The sequence below is a fragment of the Polypterus senegalus genome, chromosome 18, assembly GCF_016835505.1.
Source record: "Polypterus senegalus isolate Bchr_013 chromosome 18, ASM1683550v1, whole genome shotgun sequence".
Lineage (NCBI taxonomy): Eukaryota > Metazoa > Chordata > Cladistia > Polypteriformes > Polypteridae > Polypterus > Polypterus senegalus.
Genome location: NC_053171.1, coordinates 39,406,682 through 39,428,566, shown reverse-complemented (window position 1 = coordinate 39,428,566; position 21,885 = coordinate 39,406,682). Strand labels below are relative to the sequence as shown.

General features: G+C 34.0%; 1 protein-coding gene across 1 annotated transcript in view; it reads left to right on the top strand.

Annotated features, from left to right (window-relative positions):
• ylpm1 (YLP motif containing 1) overlaps positions 1-21,885 on the top strand; it is a 107,747-nt gene that overhangs the window by 52,808 nt on the left and 33,054 nt on the right. The window contains exons 11-18 of the mRNA XM_039742199.1: positions 4,948-5,141; positions 7,831-7,985; positions 10,016-10,078; positions 13,535-13,654; positions 13,926-14,102; positions 16,537-16,620; positions 19,001-19,084; positions 20,530-20,616. Coding sequence (XP_039598133.1) covers positions 4,948-5,141; positions 7,831-7,985; positions 10,016-10,078; positions 13,535-13,654; positions 13,926-14,102; positions 16,537-16,620; positions 19,001-19,084; positions 20,530-20,616 — 964 coding nt within the window. The remainder of the gene's footprint in view (positions 1-4,947; positions 5,142-7,830; positions 7,986-10,015; positions 10,079-13,534; positions 13,655-13,925; positions 14,103-16,536; positions 16,621-19,000; positions 19,085-20,529; positions 20,617-21,885) is intronic.

The following is a 21,885-nucleotide window of genomic DNA, read 5'->3' as shown; positions in this document are numbered from 1 at the left end:
ACATGCATTATATAATTGAGAAGGCAGCGAAACAATAAGAAGCGAGCGAGTGACATATACAACCATATTCATGAGTGCTGCTACTTCTGAAACAAAGCACGGTGTAAGCCTAAAGTTTAAATTAAGTTTATAGACAGGTTGCCGCTGGCATTTGTCATGCCCACGGGTAATGCGGCATACAAGTTTAATGAGAGGACGCAGGATATAAACGAGAGTTTTGATCACTTTGTAACTAAGTTAAAATTGCAGGTGAGGGGCTGTGCTTATGCAAATTCCGAGAGACTGTGTTTATGGGGGATTGACAGTTAAGGCGGGTGGGGGAGTCACGTCATCATCTCCCCTCCCATTCACCTCATTTCACTCTGAGCTGAGCTCCGCAGCTAACGCAGTGTAATACAGAAGCGAGTTTGTGACGCTGCCACCAAATACAGAAAAATCCACAAGTTAATACACACGCTGTCTCTACAGTTTCTCCACACTGAATCCTCCAGGCACTACTTACAAAAGGTTACATTGACAATCGTTTTACGTTGTTTTAAAATGTTTCCTTTTCTTAGCACAAGCACAGCTGAGAAGCTTCGATGCATGTGCTCCATAACGCGTTAAAAAATCACGCATTTAATCACACTTTGCATTACAAACAAAGGGAACTTCTGTCAATGCATGATTTCCTGGTACACCGATTACATTGATCAGCGCCTCCCGATTCATTTTACCCTCGCTCCCCCTTGGTTTGAGAAGAAGTATGAAAAAATATGAGGTTAACACAGAAAAACAGATCACCAATTGAAGGTTTATGAATAATCGATTCGCCATCAATAATTGTTTTGGTAAAGCCATACTCAGTGTAATCCTCCTTCCTTTTATAATTTCTCCGCCACTAGCCATGATTAAATGAACGGCAAAAAAGTAAGAGCGAAGCGAGGGTGACTTATTCAGGCAGGCAGGCGACAGCTCAATAGCTCGAATTTGGATATAAGTGGGTTCTATTTAGTCGCCAGAAATATCTTTGTTAGGAATGGAAGTTGAATTTAGTCTTTAACATTTCTATGGTAAAGAGAAAGTTATGCAATGATGACTAAATTTAACTATATAAAGTCAAAACTTTTATATATAAAGTCAAAACTTTTATATATAAAGTCATTCCCGAATATATAAAGTCAAAACTTGATTATATAAAGTTACTGTCGGAATAAATAAAGTCAAAACTTGAATATATAAAGTCAGCGTCGGTATATATAAAGTCAGCGCTGGAATATCCATCCGTTTTCCAACCCTTTGAATCGGACCACAGGGTCACAGGGATCTGCTGGAGCCAATCCCAGCCAACACTGGGCGCAAGGCAGGAACCAATCCTGGGCAGGGCACATGCATCATTTTCAAAACATTAACCGAACAGTGTTTTTTAAATTTATTTTTCTGAATATGATTTTGTTAAATTAGTTCAGTTCAGAGTTGTTTTAATCAATAGATTTTGACTTTGACTTTATATATTCAGGAGTGAGTTTATATACTCCGATGTTGACTTTATATAATCAGGAATGACTATAAATTCCGACGCTGACTTTATATATTCAGGTTTTGACTTTATATATACCGGAATGACTTTATATATTCAAGTTTTGAATTTATATAGTTAAATTTAGTCATCATTGCATAACTTTTTCTTTACCATAGAAATTTAAAGACTAAATTCAACTTCCATTCCTAACAAAGATATTTCTTTCGACTCAATAGAACCCACTTATATCCAAATTCGAGTTATTGAGCTGTCGCCAACTTTATATATTCATAAAATCAATGTATTTGCCTGTTTGGCACCCCATAGTATTTGTGTGTGTTTAGATATGTACACATGTATATATGTATATGTATATATATATATATATATATATGTATGTATGTGTGTGTGTGTGTGTGTGTGTGTGTGTGTGTATATATAGCATGACAATGACAAAACAATTACATTGTCAATCATGTTACATTATTATTAAAATGTTTCCTTTTCTTGTCAGGGAGGACAGTTTAAACTTTTGACTAAAGGGTGTTATTTCATGTCTAGAGGGCTCTAATAATGTTAACAGTGTGGGAGAGTTTATAAGGGCTTAAAATATATAAAAATAACTACACAAACATATGGTTTCTACTTCGCGGATTTTCGTCTATCGCGGGGGGTTCTGGAACGCAACCCCGTGATCGAGGTGGGATTACTGTAGATATAGAGATAGATAGATAGATAGAGATATATATATATATATATAGATCGATCGATCGAGATATATATATAAACTGCTCAAAAAAATTAAATGAACACTTTGAAAACACATCAGATCTCAATGGGAAAAAGAAATCCTCCTGGATATCTATACTGATATAGACTGGGTAATGTGTTAGGAACGAAAGGATGCCACATCGTTTGATGGAAATGAAAATGATCAACCTACAGAGCCCTGAATTCAAAGACGCCCCAAAAATCAAAGTAAAAAAAATTGTGGCAGGCTAGTCCATTTTGCCAAAATTTAATTGCAGCAACTCAAAATTGTACGCAGCACTTTGTATGGCCCCTGTGTTCTTGTATACATGCCTGACAACATCGGTGCATGCTTCTAATGAGATGACAGATGGTGTTGTGGGGGATCTCCTCCCAGATCTGGACCAGGGCATCATTGAGCTCCTGGACAGTCTGAGGTGCAACCTGGTGGCATTGGATGGACCAAAACATAATGTCCCAGAGGTGTTCTATTGGATTTAGGTCAGGAAAGTGTGGTGGCCAGTCAATGGTATCAATTCCTTCATCCTCCAGGAACTGCCTGCATACTCTCACCACATGAGGCCAGGAATTGCGTGCACCAGGAGCCACTGTACCAGCATAGGGTCTGACAATGGGTCCAAGGATTTCATCCTGATACCTAATGGCAGCCAAGGTGCCTTTGTCAAGCCTGTAGCGGTCTGTGTGACCCTCCATGGATATGCCTCCCCAGACAATCATTAACCCACCACCAAACTGCTCATGCTGAATGATGTTACAGGCAGCATAATGTTCTCCATGGCTTCTCCAGACCCTTTCACTTCTGTCCCGTGCTCAGGGTGAACCTGCTCTCATCTGTAAAAGCACAGGGCACCAGTGGTGCATCTGCCAATTCTGGTATTCTATGGCAAATGCCAATCGAGCTGCATGCTGCTGGGCAGTGAGCTCAGGGCCCATTAGAGGACATGGGGCCCTTGGGTCACCCTCATGAAGTCTTTCTGGTTGTTTGGTCAGAGACATTCACACCAGTGGCCTGCTGGAGGTCATTTTGTAGGGCTCTGGCAGTGCTCATCCTGTTCCTCCTTGCCCAAAGGAGCAGATACTGGTCCTGCTGATGGGTTATGGACCTTCTATGGCCCTCTCCAGCTCTCCTAGAGTAACTGCTTGTCTCCTAGAATCTCCTCCATGCCCTTGAGACTGTGCAGGGAGACACAGCAAACCTTCTGGCAATGACACGTATTGATGTGCCATCCTGGAGAAGTTGGACTACCTGTGCAACCTCTGTAGGGTCCAGGTATCGCCTCATGCTACCAGTAGTGACACTGACTGTAGCCAAATGCAAAACTAGTGAAGAAACAGTCAGAAAAGATGAGGAGGGAAAAATGTCAGTGGCCTCCACCTGTTAAACCATTCCTGTTTTGTGGGTCATCTCATTGTTGCCCCTCTAGTGCATCTGTTGTTAATTTCATTAACACCACAGCAGCTGAAACTGATTAACAACCCCTCTGCTACTTAACTGACCAGATTAATATCCCATAAGTTTCATTGACTTTATGCTATACTCTGATTAAAAAGTGTTCCTTTAATTCTTTTGAGCAGTATATATATATATAGATATAGATAGAGATAGAGATATAGATATTTATAGATATGAGAACAACACTCATATCAATGACAAAACAATTACATTAACAATCATGTTACGTTATTTTTAAAATTTTTCCTTTTCTTTTCATAACTTCTTTAACACACTACTTCTCCAGCTGCATAATATATATATATATATATGTGTGTGTATATATATATATATATATATATATATATATATATATATATATATATATATGTATATGTATGTATGTATGTATGTATGTATGTATGTATGTGTGTGTGTGTGTGTGTGTGTGTGTGTGTGTGTGTATATATATATACATACATATATATATATATATATATATATATATGTATATATATATATATATATATATATATATATATGTATATATATATATATATATATATATATATATATATATATATATATATATATATATATATATATATATATATATATATATATATATATATATATGTGTATATATATATATATATATATATATATATATATATATATATATATATATATATATATATATATATATATATATATATATATATATATATATATATGTATATATATATATATATATATATATATATATATATATATATATATATATATATATATATATATATATATATATATATGTGTATATATATATATATATATGTATATATATATATATATATATGTGCATATATATATATATGTGCATATATATATATGTGTGTATATATATATATATATATATATATATATTCATATATATATATATATATATATATATATATATATTCATATATGTGTGTATATATATATATATATGTGTATATATATATATATATATATATGTGTATATATATATATGTGTGTGTGTGTGTGTGTATATATATGTGTATATATATATGTGTGTATGTATGTATATGTATATATGTTATAAGAGAGCTTATGGCACTGGGTTCTGATTGGTCACAACACATGTACAGGCTTATTTATATATCTTGTAATTTTGAAGAATGTTTAATTTAGTCTTACCAATGATTACATTACCAGTTTTTATTTCTGAATTTATGTTCAGGTTGCCTCCAGGTTCTTCTTCTAGATCTGGATTGTACAGAGATAGGGATGGCAGGGATAGCAGAGACCGAGAACGAGAAGGCAGAGAAATCAGGGAGAACAAGGATCACTATGGCAGGCCTGGTTTTGAGAGACCACACTTTGAACGTGGACCTGATCGTCCTCCTTATGAGCATAGCCTTCCTGGTTATGCAGGTATGTTTACATAATATCTGCTTTTTTCCATTTATACTGAAATATGTTTTTTTGGCCTTTTTTATACAATTATAGTCTTACAATGCAACTCTCAAGGATTACATTTATAAATTGTGAAGGTAGTGGTACTCTTTAAAGCTGATTAAATAGCTTTAATCAGCGCTTTATAGCTGATTTCTAGCTATATTACATTTTACTATGAGTTCAGAAAATAAAATACATTCTTTATACAGTTGTGAGTGGCAACTGTTTGAATGAAGATGTGAAAATAAACAGCAAGATGTCTTGCTGGGTAATAATATGACAATCCAAATTCCAAAGATGAAAGCAGGTAAGACAACTGTTTTTTTTTTTTTCTCTGAACATGTTTATCCATGAACTTCCGTTTATCCATCTAATGTGTAACCTGCTAGTCCAAGATTTAGAGTTTCAGAACTTATCCATTTGACAGATACACACTTGCGTGAGGTAGACCCCTCTAATGGTCAATATTGAACATGTTACTGACCAGATAGAATGCAGCTGCAAAAATATCATGCTTTACTTTTTGCTAAAACTGAAGTTAATCAGAACTAGTTATTTATTACCAGAATGTCATAAAAGCATATAAAAGTTATATGTCACATTTTCTAATGGTATGAGAGAGACTGAGATGCAGCTTTCAGTTACAAATACATAACTGCAGTTAAAGCCAGTCTTATGTATGATTAACTGTGGATAATTAAAATACCAAAAGAGCAGGTCACACACAGAAATTTTATTATCATATTTTTATAGTATTATAGTATCATGGTGTAATTTAATATTCATAATACTAAATAATAAAATGATTACAAAAGAAGGAATGTATCCTTCCAATATTTCTTACATATTTATCAAAGTAGGATGAGAATTCCTGAATGGCAGTTACAAAATAGATTCAGAAAATATTAAAGGACAGTAAGGAAGAAGAACATGTATAAGTCCATTAGAGTTCAAAATAGGCTAATAAAAAGTTTGATGTTTAAACAGTACATTTCACATATACAAACATCAATATCTAATAATATGGATATTGTTTTCAAATCATAACATGAAAGCTGATACACATATAAACAAAGGCAAGAGAGGAGAAAATATAAGAAAAAAAATAAAAACAAAGTTTAATATTGAGCTGTTTATAAAATGAGAATATTTCTGCAAACAAAAGGCAAGATAATAAAAATACTTTTAAAAATATGACAATCAAAAATGAAAAACTATCCATCCATTATCCAACCCACTATATTCTAACTACAGGGTCACGGGGGTCTGCTGGAGCCAATCCTAGCCAACACAGGGCGCAAGGCAGGCACACACACACATCAAGCACACACTAGGGACAATTTAGAATTGCCAATGCCCCTAACCTGCATGTCTTTGGACTGTGGGAGGAAACCCACACAGACACGGGGAGCAAACCCAGGTCTCCTAATTGCGAGGCAGCAGTGCTACCCACTGCGCCACCATGCCACCCTAAATGAATAACTAAATTAAGAAAATTAAGTTTAAAAAAAGTGGCTGAACTAGAACTGAACAGTAAATAATTAAGGCAAAGTTACGATATGAGCATATGAGTGTATACTGAAATAATAGTCTAAATCTTCCTGACAATAAATTGTACTTCTGTTTATATTATCTTAGTCTGAGAAGCTAGTGTTTACAGTTCTGATGCCTTTTGTGGTGGTGGCCATCCCTTACGCACTGGTAGAATCTGACATGTGCAGATTTGTACATCCAGGGAACACAAGTACAAAAATTTTTTTTTATAACTTTTATGTCCCAACTCCTCACAAATCCAAATTTCACATAAGTGTAATCGTATGCATACAACAAAAATAACTGAAGTGACTGACGTTGGTCCTAAGTGAGCAGATGATAGCCACTGACATTTACATAGCTCTGGGTGCACCAAAGTAAGGAATCTGATCATTTAGGAGGCATATTTGGAAAAATAAACCAGCAAAGTTTTTATAGGAATTTTGCAATCATGAATTGATTTTTAAATGTAAAATGTGATCTTCTGGAGACTGATATTAAAAGAAAAATTGGAGATTTGAAGAATTAAATCATGAGTTGTGACACTTAATTTTAATTAATATACAGTATATGTTAATGTTAATTTTCTGTATGCATTATTAAATGATGTAAAGTTCACAACCTCAAGTGTCAAACATGACACACTGATTTCTTGACAGTGCTCATGTGTTTGTAAATAAGATGCTATAAATGACAAAATCTAGAATATACTTAGATTTACCAGTTCATGTGGCCCCAATATAATGTTTGTATTTTTTTAGTTTGGATTTTTAAAATTAAAGATGTCAGTCAAATTTAGTATGTGCACATGTTGAGATGTATCACGTAGTCCATGTTGATGATGTCATTCATTTTTACTAATTAAATATCTATGTTATGTAAACTCAGTGATAATTTTTTTTTTTACTTATTTTTGTTCTTACCCTATTCAGTTTGTTTGTTTTTTCTTGCATCTATGTCTTTGATATCTTGTACAGCACTTATAAATGTTATTTATAAACCAATGCTGAAAATCCCTCCAGAGAATTTAAAACTCCCAGATTTAAAGAATAATTAATAATAACAATGCTGTTGAAAGAGAAATTCAGGTACTTTTTATTAATCCTTTTTTTTCCTCTCATCAAAAATTCAGGTGAAAAACGTGTTTATCCAGAGGAGAGACCACCTGTACCTGTTCCCCCTGTACCCCACCCACCTCCAGCTCAGCCACGGGTTGAGAAAAAGCCAGAAATGAAGAATGTTGATGATATCCTCAAACCTCCTGGCAGAGAGAGTCGCCCTGAGAGAGTGAGTATTTTGGTGATGCTTTGATGTAAACTAATGTAATATCATAAAATCCTCTAATTATTTGTGTTATATGTAATATTTCTTTATAGTTGTAAACATATAGAATAAAAGCTATAGTATCCACCACCTAATGAATGAAAAAAGTTTCATATTAAATTTTGTGTCATGGTGTATGATAAAGTATTGTGATACTTGCATGCATGTTTATAACTTCCTCTGTACACAAGTCTACCTTGCTGCTTCTGTGTTTGGTTTGTTGAGAACTCCAGCCCATATACATAGCTGGTCTCAATACCATCTTGTAGACCTTCTCTTTCACTCTTGCTGATTCCCGTCTGTCACAAATCACTCCTGACACTCTTCTCCACCCTGCCTGCATTCTCTTCTTCACCTGTCTTCCACACTCCCTTGTACTCTGTACTGTTGATCCCAGGAATTTATACTTATCCACATTTGTCATCAACCTCACCACTCCTGTGACCTCCCTCTCATTTACACACATGTATTCTGTCTTCTTCCTACTGACCCTCATTCCCCTCCTCTCTATAGCATAACTCCACCTCTCCACCTGCTGCGTATCTTTCCCAGCTTGGTCCCTCTGTCTAGCCAATCGGTACAGGTCCTTTTCTCCCTTCTTAGTGTCCAGCCTCTTGTACAACGCATCATACTCCTTTTCTTTAGCCTTTGCAACCTCTCTCTTCACCATAAGCCTTATCTCCTTGTACTCCTGTCTTCTTTCTGAATCTCTCTGAATATCCCACTTCTTCTTCGCCAACCTCTTCCTCTGTATATTCTCTTGTACTTTTCCATTCCATCACCAGATTTCCTTTTCCCCTACCACTGTCCAGATGTCATACCAAGCACCCTTCTTGCTTTCACCTATACTACATCTGCTGTAGTTCCCCAGCTGTCTGGTAACTCTTCACTAAAACCTAGTGCCTGCCTTACCTCCTCCCTGAACTCAACCTTGTATTTTTCCTTTTTTCAACTTCCACCATTTACCTGTGTGCCTCTTCATCCACTCTTGTACGTCTCCCTGTATTCCTCCCTCTTCTTAAAATATGTGTTCACTACAGCCATACTTCATCCACCTCACTCCAGAATTCTTCATTTTCATCCATCGCACACCTAACTTGCAGGGCATGTGCACTAACAACATTCATCATCACACCTTCAATTTCCAGCTTCATAATCATCATTCTGTCCGACACTCTTTTCACCTCCAAAACACTCTTGACATACTGCTCCTTTAGAGTAATCCCTACCCCATTTCTCCTCCCATCCACACCATGATAGATCAATTTGAACCCACCTCCAATTCACTTGGCCTTATTTCCCTTCCATTTAGTCTCTTGCACTCACAATATATCAACCTTCTCTCCATCATATCAGCCAACTCTCTCCCCTTACCAGTCATATTGTCAACATCTAAAGTTCCTATCCTCACTTCCACTGTCTTACCTTCCTCTTCTCCTTCTGTACACACCTACCCTCTCTTCTTCTCCTTCTTCAGTAGCCCAATTTTCACCAGCACCCTGTTGGTTAGCAGTACCGGTTTGCGGCTGTTATTAACCTGGGCCTCAACCAATCCAGTATGGAAATCTGTATTGTTGTCTGCATATTAATCTGGTAATATTTTACACCTGATGCTCTTCCTGGCGTAACCTTCCCCATTTAAAGTGCTTTGACCAGCACAAAGAAACAGACTGGTTTGTGCATCCTCTTTGGCTCAGTTATACCAAGAAATCTCATGTGCAGATATAATAATCTGTCAGATTAATGTACTGTATGTTCCTATCCAGTCGGAGGTTTTGGGACATTTTGTTTATGTTCTGCTGCATATTCTTTGTTTCCATTTTAATATAATTTTTGCAACTTTTGTATAATCGTATAGCTAGAAAATATCAGAGAATGTTTGATTTTTAGCCATTTTATTGGATAGATTTGTCTTTTGTAGAATTGTTTTTATTTAGAAGAGCTTTTGCTGTTTTATTTTCCTGTATAGATTTACTATTGTTCTCATTTCCTAGATTGTTATCATAATGAGAGGATTGCCAGGAAGTGGAAAAACACATGTAGCCAAATTAATTCGGGTAAGTGAAACTCCAGCTATGTTCTTTACATTATTTAATTAATAGTCAACATATTTTTAACAATGCTGTGTAGCAGAAATTAAAATATTTGCATTCCCAGAAAAAGTAAAGGCAATTTTGTATTATGAACAAAAACATCAAATAACCTCTCAAAAAAGCAAAGTTCTTTCAGATATTTTACATTTTTGAGAGGTCACAACAGTGAAAATCATATTGTAAATTGGGCTTTATTTATTTTTCATCATATCAAAATAAATCTATAAATTCTTTCATTGTACAGTCCTGTAATCCACCACAAGTCAGTGTAGTTATAGTCAAAGTGCCTTCTGCATTCCTGCCACCACATAGGATATTTTCCACAACAGGACTTTGGCTTCTTGAGGAGAGTTCTGAAAACAATTCATTATTCACTGGATACTAATTCCATATTACATTTCGTGAATAACATATGTTTGCATTTGGGCGAAAAGTTTACAGAAAATTAAACTGAGGTACGATCTGCATTTGAATGTACAGCAATAGCACAATTTGGAAATGCTGAGGCATGTTAAGAGCTTTCTTCAGAGTGGAGAAGCACTAGATTTGGATAGATTGGCGCCATACACATGCAGAGCAGGTTACAGATTATGACAGCAGTGGAATTTGAAAGGCTCAAAAAAAAAAAAACCCTGGCATGATACACACGCAGAGCAAGGTAAACATTATGACAGTACTAAAATTCAAAGTTTAAAAAAAAATTATTGCATTCGCGCAAACAAACGGAAATTATCACTGGATGAAATAACAGAACAGCAAAAAGAGATGGAATATATAAAAACAAGTGATATGACAGAAGTATGTGGATATTGTAAGGCTTTAAAGTTTAAGTCGGAGACTTGTAGATCATCTATTTCGTGTTGCCATCAGGGAAAAGTACTTCCCAATGAAGAGGCGTTTCCACAAGAATTAAAAGATTTGTTGTTTGGTGAAAATTAAATAAACAAACACTACAGGCAAAATATACGTGTCTACAGTGATCTTTTCGCGTCAGCATCATTCGATGCACAAAACATTGATTTACACAATAATGGACCATATGCGATGAGAATCTGTGTTTCTGCAACTATTACAGCTATGACAAGTTTAATTTAGAAAAAAACACAATTTGGTCAGGTGTATCTGTATGATCACTGAGAATCGATACAACATAGAATCGCAAGAGTTAAACGATCCGACGTAATAGAAATTATCCAGCCAATAACGAATACAAATCAATACGTCCAAAAGTATCGCACTTTACATGAAATATATCAGCAAAACACGGACAAAGAAATTTTCTTGGATTTCTATATGAATCCAAAAGTTCACAGTCGCATTTATAATAAACCCACATATGACGAATTGTCAGCGATAATAATTTCGAAAGACGGAGATATCAAAGGCAGAGTAGATATTCTTGTATATCCAAAGGCAAAGCGTGATTCATTATTTATGTCAAATACATCGCCACATGCTAACCCTTTACTCTTTCCTTTTCCCAGATGGTGAAACAGGATGGTCGTACAATATGAAACAAATGCATTCAGAAAAACGAATAACACACAAACAATATTTCTGATCAAAATTAGCGATATGTTTCCATGTATTTGACCCACTTCTGTCATCTCAACGTCTATCGCAACATGACATTATTAATACATATGTAAAAGTCGCAGTTAATACATATGTAAAAGTCGCAGCTAATTGTTTCTTCTTTATTGAATCGAATCAAGCTAAACTTAGAACGGAATATATGCAAGGTCTCATTGATCACGTTCAAAATTCAAATATCAATAGTTCAGATGAATTCAAAATAGGTAAAGCAGTAATATTACCATCATCATATCAAGGTAGTCCAAGAGCATTGCAACAGTTGTATCATGATGCGATGTCAATATCCAGAACTATCGGTCAGCCAGATTTATTTCTTACAATGACGTGCAATCCACAATGACCAGAAATCTGTAGTTTCTTGAGAACAATGCCACCAGCTACATTGGCTCTGGATATTCCCATTTTCGTATAGATTGTTTTATCAGAAAGTCTTATTTTTATTGAATTAACTCGAAACGGTGTTTGGGCAAAAAGGAGATCTTGATGTGACGTTCGTATTAAAACGTTTACAGTTTCCTGTGAGAATAGCTTTTGCAATGACAATTAAATCACAAGCACAAAGAGACAAAGAAACAATATTTACTCACGGGCAGTTGTACGTTGCATTATCACGCAGTAAGATCAAAATTCAATGCGATCTCAAAGAAAAGTTCATTCCAAATATTGTTTTTACTGAAGTTTTAAAATAAAAAATGAACATAATGCATATGTAACAATTTCCGTGGAAAAAAAAAAACACTTCAATTTGTATTTCCACAGGACCAAACCCGGGGGTTGGCGAGCAAAGCGAGCAGGGGGCACAGCCTCCTAGTTTCAATAAAAAATAAAATATAATAAATTGCATTGTCGCATATATTCAATTATTTAACCTTAATTTTTTACAGCCAGCTAACTATAGAAAATATTTTAAATATTCCTGTAAGTTATAACTTCTAAGAATAGTTTAAAGATTTCAATTTTGCATTATTTCATCTTCCATGAGTTGCTTTATAGTCATTGCAGTATAATTACATTATGTTGTGGAGTCACAGGCCCACAAGGTAGGGTTCATTTAGGTTTTACTTATGTAGCATACAAATTTTAATTTTGTTTAAAAATCTGTAGAAAGTAGTTTTTTTTTTTTTGCATACATAGCCTGTAAAAAAAATTAGAGGGAACATTGTGATATATTTTCACTTAATGTTAAACTCCATTTTCCATTCCTAATGCACAATTTTTGTGTTATTTTTAAGCATGGTGTCCCTCTTGAATTGTTTTTATTTGATTAGTATGGGTTGACTGTTGATTATGAAATTTGATCACAATTTTCATTTCTAATTGATTCTGTATTTTCTATAACCTCCATAATGTTCTTTTGGTAGAATGTACTTTTGTAAGCAAATGCGCAAAAACACTGGATGGTTGTGAGTTTTCAATAGTTCAGTTTTCTAGCAATTGTTAGTGAAGACCTATGTAGGTATGCACAAGCACTCTCAGTTGCTATAACATACATGGTGTGCGTACCCATATCCAAAAAATGTGCATATGTAATACAACAAGTTAGGGTAGCATATAGCAGAGTACTAGATATTAACAGTAATAAAAATACCTTCAAATATGTGTTATTTTACTTAATCTTCATGGTGCAACTGATTTAAGAAGCTTCAGTAAATTTCTTCAAAACTGCGTAAATCTTCAATGATTTGGGTAACTCTGAATTCAGTGGATCACTAGAAATATACTAAAATGTTCTTAGCACAAGAAAAACAACCAAGGCTTTTTGGCTTGTACTTTATCACATGCTGATTTTCAACATGAAAATGTTCATATTTTTTTCTGTTTTAGGATAAGGAAGTTGAATTTGGAGGAGCACCACCTAGAGTTCTTGGGTTGGATGACTATTTTATGACTGAAGTTGAAAAAGTGGAAAAGGACCCTGACACAGGGAAAAGAGTCAAAAAGAAGGTACATTTTGCCACAGTGCATGAGATTGTTTTCTTATTTGTATAAAGGTCACATATATAATAGAAGACAATAAATTGGCTATATATTTATTTTTGGTTAGTTGAAGATTAGTAATGCATTAACTGCATCTCCAAAATTATATACTGATTGGCTAAATCTAATAAATAACTAAATCTAGTAATTCATTAATTTTGCATGATGGGTATCTGATGTTATTAGGTCATTTGAGGATTACAGTTGTACAATATCTGATCTTGTTTTCTCGTAACAGGTTCTAGAATATGAATATGAGCCAGAAATGGAGGACACCTATCGAAGTAGTATGCTGAAAACGTTTCGCAAAACTTTAGATGATGGGTTTTTTCCCTTTATTATTATTGATGCCATCAATGACAGAGTGAAATATTTTGACCAGTTTTGGAGTGCTGCAAAAACAAAGGGCTTTGAGGTACGATACTTGTGTAATCTTCTTCTTTCGGCTGCTCCTGTTAGGGGTTGCCACAGCGGATCATCTTCTTCCATATTTTTCTGTCCTCTGCATCTTGTTCTGTTACACCCATCACCATGTCCTCTCTCACCACATCCATAAACCTTCGCTTAGGCCTTCCTCTTTTTCTCTTCCCTGGGAGCCCTATCCTTAGCATCCTTCTCCCAATATACATAGCATCTCTCCTCTGTACATGTCAAAACCAATGCAATCTCGCCACTCTGACTTTGTCTCCCAACCTTCCAACTAGAGCTGACCCTCTAATGTACTCATTTCTAATCTTATCCATCCTTCTCACACCCTGTGCAAATCTTAGCATCTTTAACTCTGCCACCTCCAGCACTGTCTCTTGCTTTCTGTGTAATAGTAACTTTAAATGTAAATTTGTCCTCAGTATTGATATATTGTGATAGATTTTCGTCAATCATACAACTTAACATTGGCCCCAGAAGTCCGGCTCTGGTCTAATTAGACCATAGAATCTTCATCCTAATTTTGAAACCTTCAGCCAAGATTTAATAAGTAATTTTTTTCGACAAAGGCATTCTTCTTGCATCTCTTCCTTACAAGCCAGAATATGAAGGGATTGCATGAATGGATCACAAAAATCTAGAAACTGACCCATATGTGACAGGCAAACTTGTTACTAAAATTGCTTTTAATACAGTGGCATATTTCTTTGTGTTTATACAAAGGAATTGTGACATATTATACATTATTAAAGTAGAAAAGCTGTATTTTTTACCTTTGCTGTAATAAAATATATTTTTTAACCAGTTTCAAAAGTGTAAAAACAATAAGACTCTTCTCTCCAACTAGATTTTCTTGTGCTCTCTCACTTTCTCTCTCTCTCTCTCTCTCTCTCTGAAGAAGAGTGTGACAAATTGAGTCACCTGCAAACACATCTTGAGGATGCAGTAGATCAAAGATTTTAGACAGACCTTTTGGGGGGGAGGGTTGGGGGAATTGAAACTGTTCTACTCAGGCATAAACTGAGTGCTCATGCTCGGAATATTTTAGTAGTAGAGTTGTCCCATCTTTCCAGTTCATTGTTTTCATGTGAATTTTCTGTCTGCATTTTGCGAGAAATGTTTGGTACCTGATCCTCACAAAAAGATTAGTCCTAGTTTTCCTGGGAAAAAAAAAAACTCACTAAACACCTTAATTGTGTATTGCATCACTATAAAACATTGTGATCACAAATACTTTGTTTATTGCTACCTTGGTTATATACCAATCAGCCACAACACTAAAACCACCTGCCGAATATTGTGTAGGTCCCCCTTGTGCCTCCAAGTAGCTCAGACCCATCAAGCCATGACCTTTGAAAGTGTACTCTTGTATCTGGCATCAAGATGTTAGTAGCAGATCCTTTAAGTCCTGTAAGTTGCAATTTGGGTCTCTATGGATCGGAATTGTTTTTCTAGCACATCCCACAGATGCTTGATTAGATTGAAATCTGGGGAATTTGAAGGCCAACTCATCACCTAGAACCATTTATCATGGCCCTCAAACCATTCCTGAACATTTTGTGCAGTGTGGCAGGGTACATTTTCCTGCTGAAATAGGCCACTGTCATTAGGGAATACTGTTTCCATGAAGGGGTCTAGTTGTCTGCAACAGTCTTTAGGTAGGTTTTACAAGTCAAATTAACATCAACATGAATGCCAGGACCCACAGTTTCCCAGCAGAATATCACCCAGAGCAACACACTGCCTCAGCTAGCTTGCCTTCTTCTCATAGTGTATTCTGCTGCCATCTCTTTTCCAGGTAAACAATAGATCTTCTTCTTTTGGCTGCTTCCATTAGGGGTTGGCACAGCAGATCATCTTCTTCAGTATCTTCCTGTCCTCTGCGTCTTGTTCTGTTACATCCATCACCTGAATGTCCTCTGTCACCTTATCCATAAATCTTCTCTTAGACCTTCCTCTTTTCCTCTTACCTGGTAGCTCTATCTTTAACATCCTTCTCCCAATATACTCAGCATCTCTCCTCTGCACATGTCAAAACCAACACAAACAATAGATATATGCTGTATATGACAGGATTCTGAAAGGAAGATGGTGAAATAATAGTAGATAAAGAGAAATCCTTCAACTTGAAAAGTTAAGTCTTTTGGCATGTAACAGATTAAGGCTGTGTTGATTTCTGAATGAGAGCTGGTTAGGTTTAAATAAACTTTGAGCTATAAATTGTCAACTTCTTAACTTCTTTGTCACTGTGAAAGGTAAGTGTAAATTTAGACATTATTTTTAAAAATCTTTCAAACTTCTACTGTCTTTCCAAAATTGTTTTAATTATGAGGTTGTTTAACCTCATTATAATTACTTAAATGTTCTGCCAAAAAACTATTGCTGTCTAATTGCATACAATTCTTATTTTTCTTGATTATTAGGTGTATTTGGCAGAAATCACTGCTGACAACCAGACTTGTGCCAAACGAAATATTCATGGGCGCAAATTCAAGGACATTGCAAAGGTCTGAAGTAATTTTGTAATTCTTTATTTTTATTTACTTGCCAGTTTCGCACTAGGTAACAAGATGGTTCCAGTTGGCATTTTGAAAGGGGACATATCCCATTGTGTGTGGCTGAAGCTCCACTAGTAAAATAATTTAAATAGTCTTATTTCAGTATTTCTCTTTGAATTGTAACATTTATTTCTAAAGCACATTTTCTTACAAACACTGTGTAAGTGATTTCCAAGATGGCAATGAAAATGTTTCATGAACAAAACAAATTGAGTAGATGAAAATAAGAATGAATAAAATAACATGCTGAACATAGTAGATAAGAATTAATCAAAATACACATAATACAAACATACAAGTTACAGAAAAAGTTGAATCATTATATATAATGTGTTTTCTTTTTCTTCCTCAAGTCTCTAAAGATAGGTACACTTATATGGTCAGATGGCAGTGGAGGACAGGGTGGTGTTCAGCCGGGGAAAAAAACAGTAGTCATTAGAAGTGGTCATGATAACATCATTTTGGTACACCTTTCCTCCGAATTCAACTACTTTGATAGCAATGGACATTGTGTATAATTTATTTGAATACCCCTGTATATTTTCTTTTTATTAATCTTTTGTTTTTTTATTATTAAAAAATGCATTTTATCACATACATCGTGTGTAACATACAAGAAAGTGTGGGACATACAAGAAAACATGAAATGTCTTCTCATTTACATTAACATAGACAAGAACAAAAAGCACAGAGATAACAGATTAAACTTTCATAAACTTTAGATGCATTTATGTGTTATAAGCAATCTTTGGATAACTGTTGTAACAATTGTGGAAGGCTGCAATTACACAATTCATAGCCCCTAATAATGCAGATCTGTAAATACAAAAAGAGTGCCCCACCCTGTGTGGGATTACTGGAGCCTCTGCCTCAAACCAGGCCTGGGGCGAGGGCCTGACCTAGACAATTTAACCAGAAGTGATAAAAGACAGAAACACAACAAAATAAAAAACAGAATAATCATACTTTGGAGAAATAAAACAGTTAGCATGCAATAAATAAAAATGATTTTATTACAATTTTAGTTTTGGTTTTGATCAAGTAGAGTTCCTAGATTACCATTTTCATGCACCATTTCTACCCCCTCTTCTCACAGCGATGAGTACTGAACATACTGATTTCTGTTGCTGAAGGTCAGAAATTATTTGTGCAGTTTCCTTGACATTTGAGGTGTTAAAGAGCCCACTTAATTTAAGTAATGGCTTTCATTCTCCACTGATATGCATCATATAATAATAAATACATTAGCATACTTTATAATGGAAAAATAATTTTTTTTTCCTGCCTCAGGTCTAATAAATAATTTAATGACCCTTAACAATATGTTGCATACCCCAGTTACCTGCAACTGATCGAAAAGACAATGCTGAATCGACCATTTAGTAATAAAGGTTGACATTAATATTGTTACATTCATTCACTATGTGAGGCTGGGTAGTATTGAGCACTGATCAAAAAATACAGGAATAATACTCTCTCATAAGAAGTCATTCTTATCAAGCAACATTTTGATATTCTGTAAGATAACCAGCAGTGTTATCCTCTACACTTCTGTTTGCACAATTGGCAAACTAGTCAGTGCAATTAAGAGACTCAGTGGAGAATGTTTCATTGTCATGGAGGTCAGGGCTACTGGCCTTTTATCATGTTGACTAGTTGGCCTTAAAACCTTGGGAAAGCTAGTAGTGATCAAATGTTTTCAGAGTTTAGGTACAGTTCTGTAGCTAAATGACCCAGTTATAAAAGCAAATGAAAAACAGGAGAAAGCTGCTTGGAGCAGATCTCTAGGAGCTGTCCCAATATGGTGTTTTGCTCCACTACTTTGTTGTGTCCTTAACTTGCTTATGTTGTTTATTTTAACCACAGGAGTCAAGTCTTTAATAAAATGTATTTATTAGTAAAGAGCTAGGTCACAATTTTCTTAACAAACACTTCTGTAATAATTTTTAAACCTTTCAGGGCTAGATTTAGATTATCTTTAAACTACCTCTTGACCAAAGTGTGTCTCTTTGTTGTAATGAACTTTTTAGCTTTAAAGCTTGCATTAATTTGATTTAATTTTCATAGAGGGCATGATGTTTTAACCAGCTACTTATAGTACGTTATCTTCATTTGAAATGGCTGCAGCATTTAGCATTTTGTTGTCTGACCATTTCCTTTTTTTTTTTGGGATAAGCTAGCTTTGATTTTTCTATGGAAAATTTTTATCTGAATGCTGGTTATCAAACAGTTATTCAAATTCTTAGTTGCCCATGCCAGTTTCTTTGTGAAGTCCAGTTTTATTTCAGTGCTAGTTGTTAAATTTTTTCTATAAATGTTATCTCTTTAGATGGCTGACCATTGGGAGACTGCTCCCCGTCACATGGTGCGATTGGATATTCGATCCTTACTGCAAGATGCTGCTATTGAGGAGGTTAGTACTATTAATTTTGTCATTATTATTATAATTACAAAGATTACCAAAAGAGAAGAGACAATTTTTTCCAATATACTCTTTATATGAGTTCTTTCAGCATTTTGTGACTCAAGCATGTTTTAATTTAAACTTTTGCATCACTTTGTTTTCTTTATAACCTTAAATTTTTTACTGCTTTTGCTTTCTTAGTTTTAATTGGTTTTTAGATTTTACATTTTACTGGAAATTAAATAACATCTAATAATTAAATTTTGTTTCCATTATTAATGTTGGTTTATATTGCAAACTAGCCTAGATTCTTGGAGTTACCCACATTAAACATTTGTATTGTCATAATTTCTTCTTTGTCTTTTTTTATTATTAATGATAACTTAATATGATATTACCTTTATACACATTTGTATAAAGAAAAGGAAGCAGAAATGTGTGACTTTTCTTAGGAAAATGCAGAAAACATGTTGGAGTTTCTTAATTCACCCAAAAATGTTGAAATTAGGAAAATACCTTAACCGTAACATATAACATATAAAGTTCTGTCAAAAAAAAGGAATAACTGAGAATGAAAATCTACATCCATGATGTACTAGGGCCAAGTTTGATAATGTCTTTGTTACCCTGGATGTTTTGTATAAAGTGTACTACTGTTGTTTTTATCCTGCTGGATATTGAAGCATTTGATATGTTTCTCTCATATAACCCACACACACACACACACACGATAAGTGTTTACACATGATAAGATATAATATCAATTTGTCTTAATGTCTTGCACATAAAAAGTCATCAGTTCCTTTTCTAAAAGCATCCAAAACTATAGTCTCTAAGGACTTTAAGTCAAATGTAACTGTGCATTAGTGGAAGAGAAACATGAAGATTTACTTTTATACTAATAAAATTCATGTTGTTAGATCCAGTAAGTTATTTTTTTCTTGATATTTCTAGCATGTTTTAAAAACAAGATCTTAAATGTGCTAAACCTACTCTTGAAGTATGTTGTGAATATATTTATTTATGTATCTGTTGATTTATGTATTTATTTAAAGAGCTTCTTTTAAAAGCCAAATTTCCCCCTTGGGAGAAATTAATTTCTATATCAATCTATTTATCTAATGCATTTTAAAAACAAGGATGCAATAATGACATAGTCTGGTTTGTTTAAGATACTAATATGCTACCCAAATGCTAATATATGCATCACACTAGCAGGTATATATACTTTTTTGGTGTTATCCTGATCAACTGCCATTGTACTGTATGTCCACTTGCACGCAAATGTTTTTTTTATTTTAGTCTTGATTTACATTGCTTGGAAAGAGCAAACTAATATTACATCTGAAAGTGCCATTCTAGTAGTTATCACCTGATGCTTGTAAATGGTAATTTCTACACTATTTTAAGAATCTCTTACCTGTTTACAATTGTGTGCTGCATTTTAAATACAGGTTGAGATGGAAGATTTTAATCCAGCTGAAGAAGAACAAAAAGATGACCCGAAAACTGAAGGTGCTGAAGAGGAGGAAAGCGATCTGGTAGGATAAAATGCATTGTAGTGAAACTGTGAATATCATTGCATTTACCGGTATATTTGTTCTTTTTTCTGAATGTTTCATTTGCAAATTGAATATTTAAAGATACAGGAAATACTTTTAGTTTGAAATAAACCTGAATGTCACCACTGCTGCTCTTAATATTTTATTATTCTTCAATAAAACACCTCATTTGAAATGTTACAAAAACCTTCTGTTTAACCAAGTTTGCTTGAAATGTAAATGTTTTAATATTTAAGAAAAGTAGTTATTCTGGCTGGCAAAATGATAATGATAATTTTTGGAAATAAAAATGTTAAAAAAGTTAGTTTTTAATAATAGTCATGCAATCCCTAAAAAATAAAATCTATTTGGTTTCATCTCATCATTTGAATGCTGCAAGTAATTCCTTTTGGAGCTAAGAGTATTACAGTATTTTCTGGAACTGCTTTCAACCAAATTAAATTACAATAATAGTAAAATAAAAATGTGTGTGTGTATATATATATATATATATATATATATATATATATATATATATATATATATATATATACATATATTTATTTATTTATTTATTCTGCATTAAAATATTTATATACATAAATTTGGCTCGGAAATAATATCTGAGATAATTTAAGAAACACTAGTATAGTCTTTATATAATCTGAAATGTTAATAACATTAAAGCTTTAAAATTCTTAAAGAATTAAAATAACCATGGTTATCTATTTATGAAACAAATATGAAGATAATAAACACTTATAGGTAATGATTTTAGTTTTTTCAAATAAAAAAATTAAAGATTTAAAATTCTCAAAGGATTAAAAATAACTGGGGCTACCAACTTATGAAGCTAATTTAAAGATATTAGGCAAGAGATTCTAACTTTATCATCGGTTTAGGAAATAAATTATTAGAGATACTTAACAGGTTTTGATTACAAACATTCCGATAGTATTTAATTATAATTAAAAGCTACATAGATGTGTATGTATGACTGTGTGTATATGTATATATGTGATATAAATATTTCTAACATCTTATAAACAGATAATTGGTCATGTTAAAAATCAGTCTCTAAGCTGGTCCTTCTTAAAGTACAGTTCTTTAAACTTCATTTCTTGTACCTGGCAAAGCATGTTTCCCTTAAATAGAAGTTACTTGTATAACTGATATAAACCAATTAGAACAAAATGAACCTATTGGATATAAGGACTTTATAATATGTAAAAAAAATCACTGAAAAATTAGTGTAATTGAAACTTGTAG